The following is a 7,500-nucleotide window of genomic DNA, read 5'->3' on the forward strand; positions in this document are numbered from 1 at the left end:
TTTCCTGATAAAAACAACTTCCGATATCATAAACCATTAACACTAACTAACACTAATAACATACAACCTAAAGAAACTACCCAAGCTAAGTGCTATATTTCATTTTCATTCTTTTTCTGCAATAACAAAACAACCAAAGGCACTGGTAAAAACACTAAATAAACAATAAGATACTATCAATAATACTACATACAGTTAAAAAAAAAAGCTATAGAACCTCTCCTTGGATTAAGAATGAGATTCATTGCTTCATGGGTTTTTATCCTGAGAACTGTGTAATTAAGAAATCTGACCATCCTCTTGGTGTGTACTAATGATAAAATATAAAATTTCCTGTAAACAATTATTTTGTGCAAACTAACCCAATTACACTATATTATGTAGTATCACATCATACCTCTAATGCTTGGATGATATAATTTTACATTTCACAAGCTTCTGATTTTTCCCTTAAACAGCTCAAAAAATGAACCCCAACATGTTCTTAGATATGGCATTGTTGTCCTTGGGTTAAGAAAAGATACATGGGAATTTTGTTGAATTGCCCTAACTTCCCTATATTACCTGTATGTTGAAGTTTTATCTTTATTTCAAGTCAGAACAGGTAGCTACAAATATAAGTAATTGTAAATAAATGATGGCTTACCAACTTTATACAGTCACTTCATTATTTCCAATTTCCTTTTAATTATGATCATTCTCCTTTTCTCTGATAGCTTTAAGGTAAGCTTACATGTATCAATTCAAAAATGTCATAATCCAAATACGTCACACACAACTGGCTGGTTTTGTTAATATTACAAGACTCCTGGCCCAGTGAATATACACGTATACAGGCTTGCATATACACAAAAATAAGCACATTTATATATAACAATCCTCCCTGATCTGGCCTCGAACCTAGGTCATTCCGGGTATGAGACCGGAGAGCCAGTACTAAACTAACCACATTTATGTATATATATGCAGACAACTATGCAGACAGATAGATAAATTGATAGACACATCTATTTCTGTGTAAAAGCAAGTCCATATATATGGATCTTGCAATTTTAACAAACTGGATGAATATCAATGGTACTGTGATCCAATGCAAACTATGGACTGGATTCAACACAGCTGTGGAATTTTCATGAGTGTGAGCATAAGTGTATAATAGCTTTATGGCATGCCATTCACATAATTAACTTGTCAGTTAGTCCAAAAATGGTAACCTAAATCTGTCTGTATTCTTAGGTGTGTCAATAAAAAAATAAATACCTAGAATCCCCTATAGAAATGCCCTTAGGATAAATCATTGGCTGTAAATAAACACTAAAGCTGCTGTTTTTTAACCAGTTTCAACAAGACCTTTAGAGAAGTCTTGAAATATGGAAAATTGACAATAAAAAATATAACAAAGAGAATAAACTTTGCACTGGGATGACAACATGCTATGTCCACTGTGATTTTAGTTTATCAAATTTGCTTACACACAGAAAGCACCACAAGAGTTTAGTCACCATGGAGTCCTTTACTTGTCATAACTAGTCTTACCTGTTTACCCTTTACCTTGATTTTTGGAAAGATATTTATTTCTTATTTCTGTCAATACTGATAAGAATATTATAATTCCAATATCAGTATTATTAACAACAACAACTGCATTAGAAAAAACAAAACTGTTTGCCAAACATGAATAGCAGGTGGGGTCAGGTAGGAGTACTAACTGACTCCTTAGTGATAAGTATTTGCAAAGAAAAAATCACAATGGACAGTGCAACTTCCCATTGCCAATAGGTTGTCATTCTAATTATAATACCACTAACAATATTTTCAAAACTATAATCTTACCTTGAGAGAATGCAGGTGCTGTGTAAGGTGTGCCAATTTATTAGCTGTGTCTGACCGTGGTGGGTGTTCCTTGATTAGTCTTGCCAAAGCATCATACTCTAGCCTGTTCCGTCGTACCTGCCTGGCCTCTTCTAATTCTTGTTTGGCAATACCAATAGCTACATATGCATCTTCAACACTTCTGCTGGTTTCATCTCTGAAAAAGCATTACACTCATTAATCTACTGCAGAAAGATGTCAATTTTTTTGCATAAACCTAAGTATTAGCAGGTTGACATTCTATGCTACTTTGAGTATGTTCTTTATGACACATGTACATGATGCAGTTCCCCAAAGTCATATGAAAACCTATTTATTCACAGTTTTATACAAAACCTAAGTCATCAAATTAGTACAGCAGAACTTCACAAACAGCAATACACAGACAGCAAGCCCATACCTTAGAAAACTCATTGGTTTAGGCAGCCCACCTGCATTTATTTTTCCAACATTTTCAATTACTTTTGTATCAGTTATCAATTATTATCACTACACAACAAATGGTTATCATGGCAGAACTGCAGTCACAGAGCGCTTTCATGATTTTCTTCTTTAGAGCTCTATTACATGACTATATCACACATCCACTTGACTAACATCATTTCTTCATGTACAACTTTGATAAGTTTTCTAATATGTTACATACCTTTTCACATAACACAAGTCATATTGCTCACCTCAGCAGTTCATAATGTTTTATCTCCTCCTGATTCATGCTAACGATTGCCTTCCATTTAAGTGAAGAATGTTCTATGGATGCTAGCTGTGTTAGGAGACGGTCAAACTGGTTCTGGCTGTAAAATGGAATGGAATATAATCAGAAAAGATAAAACTTGAGCAGTCTTTTGCTGCCTTTCTAGTTCTATCATCTTTATCAAATTTTCTATATGCTAGGACCATTTGTACCACATTTTTATCAATAATTCAGTAATATTAATATTGGCATAAATTTTTCATCTCTCTTTACACAAGCTCTGCCAATAATTGCAATTATTGCTGTGAAGAATTACTGTTTTGTGGTTACTTGCAACTATTTGGCTTCATAACTCAGAATAATCAAAATATCAATTGACGAACTGGCTGGTGTTTCAGCTTCATACATTCCAATACTGTGACAAGCCACCCAACAGGCCTACAAGCCACACACCAGGGAGGCTCACTGCTCAAGTAAACCTAATGCCCAAATCTTGGGCCACATGCAGGCAGCGAGGCACCCAAATTCATTGGTTTAATACAAAAAATCAAATACAGACAGAAGACTTCAGGACTCTCACAAGGAGCTATAACCTTACCATTCCTGTGGAGAATCATCTGTAGAGCACCACTTGATAAAGGATTTCATAAACATCATCATCACACGAGCATCTCCAGTCCCATCTCCGTCAATCATCAACCGGCGCCTAATAACTTCCTCTGAAATATCATTATTTAATTAAAAGTAAGAAAGATGAAATTTCCAGATAGTAGTAACAAACTGACATCAGAAATACAACTGAGGCATACAAATTACCTCATAAAGTACTTTGTTTTACCAGGAAAGCATTCCACAAGCACATGTTCCCCAAACTGTGAAATACTGAATAATTAGCCATTTTATCATTTTCTCAGGATGTTTTGCTTGTCATCTAAAACTGAATATTTGCTGTGACATCCAATAACCTACCAATGCAAACTTTAACTTGCTAAAATATAAATGGTGGGGGTTTATTAATATATGCCAGAGCCCCACTAGATGCAGATCATTTGAAGATCTTCTGAAATTGTGCCATTACAGGTGGACTTTACAATTTCGATACAACACAGCCTAAATAATTTTGAATTGTTCTACATTCTTCAGTTTTGTTAAATTTTCAATAAACAATCACAAGCTTTTTTAACTCCAGCAAAATCCACTTTCCCAAATACATTTATCTGATCCCTTACAAAAACAGTTGCAAGTTAATAATGTTTCAATGACTTACACTGTAATGTGCACGAATCTTTTGCTATTTTCCATCCCAAATTATATAAATGAAAGTATTTGTATTGTGTTTGAAGTGACTGCACCCTTCTGAGACTAAGTCCCTTTTACTTCGATGTAAGGACAAACATGTCTAACCTGAGGGTAATATTTTAAAGCTCCTCACGCTTGTGTTACAAAAGTACACAGAAGACAAGTTTCTTAGATTCATTCGCTCTGTCGTTTCCATATATATCATTTGCCTTATAAAAGATGGCTGTATGAAACTTAACCTTTACCAAATATTAATCAAAAATGCAACTTCAGCCTCCTTAAAATAAACCTTACACTACGATATTTCCTACGTATTATTGGAAATGATGCCTAACACCTTAAATACAGAATCTGAGCTTACTAGTAGAACACACCATTCTATGAAAGTTTTCTTCTATATAATTTTCTTCGCAAATTGATAACAACGGTAATAAAGAAGGTGTAAAATCCAGGAAACGCAGCAACCTTACACCCCCAGCACCACAACGAAATAACAAAAAGTTGTTTAAAGCATTGGAAAATTGGAAGAATTTGTAGCGTATGATGTATGCCAGGGAAATCTAATGAACCAACTAGATTTGCGCGTGAACATGACATGACCAGAGGCACTGACATCCAGCACAATAGAACCAATTATATATGAAATAGATCATCACGTGAGAATAGAAGGTGGACCTAGGAGAAGGCGGTTGAAATTCAAATTACTTCCATCATGGCTAGGCAGTGTGTTGGGTGTGAGAAATAACTATTTCGATTTCAAAGCAAAATGTCATAAAAATAACAAAGCGAGTTCATTAAACCTGTGAAATCACAGTGTAATGTGTGTGGAAGTACTGCGCCCGAACTGTGAGACACCGTGTCATTACAGAAAAGACAGACACCAGTCCATCATCAGTTCTTCATCGAGGCCTCAAAACTGAACCCTCTACTGTCCAATAAGGAACGGCGGCTAGTAATCATGATTCCGGCCAACAATGACCTGGAAGACCCCGGCAGTCCCAGTGACCTAAAACTTTGAGGTGAAGATTTTATGGGGAGCAAAAGCCCCCCCCAAAAAAAGAGGGGGTTTACAGAGGCAAAGCCCCCTGTTTCACCTGAGAAAGCATCAGTATAAGTTGCTTGCCCAGGCTCTCTCCTGCTGGAACATATCAGGTGAAGATTTTTTAGCCCAGGTGGGGGGGGGGGGGCAGCCCCCCCATTTAACCTGGAAGAGAGTAGATATACTGTGCTCTCCCGGGTATCCCCCCCCCCCTAAATTCCTGATAAGTATCATGCCCTCCCCAGCTATCGGGAAGGATATCGTTGCTGTGCTTCGTTTGCGAAGGGAATGAGTGCTAAATTCGTTCGAAATACGTCAAAACTATTGGAAAAATTATTTGTTCATCCGAAACTCAGCGTTAGACGTAATTACCAAATTTACCACTTCCTAATATTCTGCAATTTTTTATACATCATCAAAACACAGTTATAGTTATTATCTAGGAACATAAACAATCAGTGGAAGTCGGTGTTTGCAACATCAACAAATTTATAGTAAATAATCTACAAATACCCTCATTCCAACCAACATCTCTCCTTCAACAAAACCGAAAACATCACTAAAAACACTCACCGTCACCCATCTCTGCCCTGCGTGTCTACAACTTGTAAAATAAGAGGAATAACACAGCTTCAGCCTTGAGTTTTGGAGAAGCCGAAGATGTAAACAAATGGCGGTGTTGCCGTTTCCGTCGAGCGCTAAATTCGCTAAACATGATCAGGATCCGCTAAGTATTCCTCGGACTTGCTATATGTATTCTGTTGATAGCATATATGCGTTTGTGAGGATTGTGATTTTGTCAGTGTGGTAAATATTTGATCTGTTTGCAATTTTCGGGTTAGTTCAATTTACGCTAGGCGAAATATGTTAAGTATGCTTTAAAAATACTCGATCGCTAATGTTGTGTTAAAAGCAGGAAAAATGTAGGGACAATGAGTGGCTATAATAATATTCAAAACTATAAATGCTAATGCATATAATGTTACTTATACTCATATCTGCATTAATTTATTAGCATGGCCAAGGAAAATATTTATAAAAGTAAATTACAGAAACAATATAATTAATCAAAATAATCACATTGAGGGCCATGCCATTTGACTATTAGGACTAAACTAATATATATATATATATATATATATATATGTATATATATATATATATGTGTGTGTGTGTGTGTGTGTGTGTGTGTGTGTGTGTGTGTATACATAAATATATGTATATATATGCATATATATATTCATATATATACACACACGCATATGCACACACACACACATGTATATATGTGTGTGTGTATATATATATATATATATTTTTTTTATTTATTTTTTTATACAGCCATTCATTCCACTGCAGGACATAGGCCTCTTTCAATTCACTATTGAGAAGTTATATGGCAGTGTCACCCTTGCTTGATTGGATGCCCTTCCTATTCAACCGCGGTTGTACCACGGCGGTGCTCTCCCCTACGACACCTGCGTTTGACTTCTCAAGGCGATATGTCGTTTTCTCGGGCTCGAGCCAGCAGTCAGAGCGCATGCATTTTTACGACCGCCGCATAAATATATATATATATATATAGACAGATAGATAGATAGATATAGATAAAGATGCATATGTATGTGTGTATATACATATTTACATAAAAAAAATATATATGCATACATATATATGTGTATATATATAATTATATATACATACCCACACAAATATATATATATACACATATATATACTATATACATAGATATATGTATGTATATATATATGTATATATATATATATATGTGTGTGTGTGTGTGTGTGTGTGTGTGTGTGTGTGTGTGTGTGTGTGTGTGTGAATGTAAGCATAAAATTGTAAATGGATAAATCTAAAAGTCATCATTGACTGTCAAAACGTTTATCATGTTCGACAAACTTATCTCTAAACAGATGCAAGAAAATGTTATCATATTACTAAATATTCATGATGTAACATATTCACTATTTTCATCTGTTAACAAAACACACACACACACACACACACACATACACACACACAGACACACACACACACACACACACACACACACACACACACACACACACACACAAACACACACACACATATATATATGTGTATATACACATATATATATATGTATATATATATATATATATATATGCATCTATTGCTTTAAAGTCTACACTTGAGTCACCATCAGTGCAATTGCTCCATCACCTTCCTCTCCTATCTTCCCTGCAAAAGCTGCGTAATCATCTTAAGTTCACATCTTTCTCCTTCCAGCCATAGCACCGCTCTCTCATAATGACCCTCCCCTTATCAGCGACGCTGTCATGAAGTGTCCAATATCTTTTACTGTCTCTATTTCTTCTTTTTTTTTTTTTTTTTTTTGTGTTTTTTTTTTTTTTTTTTTAACAGAGAACGAAAATTCTTAATAATCTTGAAAACGAAACAGTTAAGAGTTATTTTCTTTATCATTTTCACTTTCGGTTTTGTGAATCTCTCCAATGAAACATGTGAATGAAATGAATGATGTATAATGCACCGCAAAAAGATGTCTGCTCAGATACTTATAAAACTGCATTCGAGG

The 7,500-nt window shown here is 35.2% G+C and overlaps 1 protein-coding gene across 1 annotated transcript in view; it reads right to left on the reverse strand.

Annotated features, from left to right (window-relative positions):
* The window catches only part of LOC125043161 (THO complex subunit 7 homolog), an 8,235-nt gene extending 2,607 nt beyond the window's left edge, over positions 1-5,628 (reverse strand). Inside the window, exons 1-4 of the mRNA XM_047639150.1 lie at positions 5,478-5,628; positions 3,165-3,285; positions 2,550-2,666; positions 1,834-2,029 (exon numbers count right to left, since the gene is read on the reverse strand). Of these exons, the coding sequence (XP_047495106.1) occupies positions 1,834-2,029; positions 2,550-2,666; positions 3,165-3,285; positions 5,478-5,487 (444 nt within the window). The 5' untranslated portion in view covers positions 5,488-5,628. The remainder of the gene's footprint in view (positions 1-1,833; positions 2,030-2,549; positions 2,667-3,164; positions 3,286-5,477) is intronic.
* Between the last annotated feature and the right edge of the window lie 1,872 nt (positions 5,629-7,500).

Source organism: Penaeus chinensis, chromosome 33, assembly GCF_019202785.1.
Source record: "Penaeus chinensis breed Huanghai No. 1 chromosome 33, ASM1920278v2, whole genome shotgun sequence".
NCBI lineage: Eukaryota > Metazoa > Arthropoda > Malacostraca > Decapoda > Penaeidae > Penaeus > Penaeus chinensis.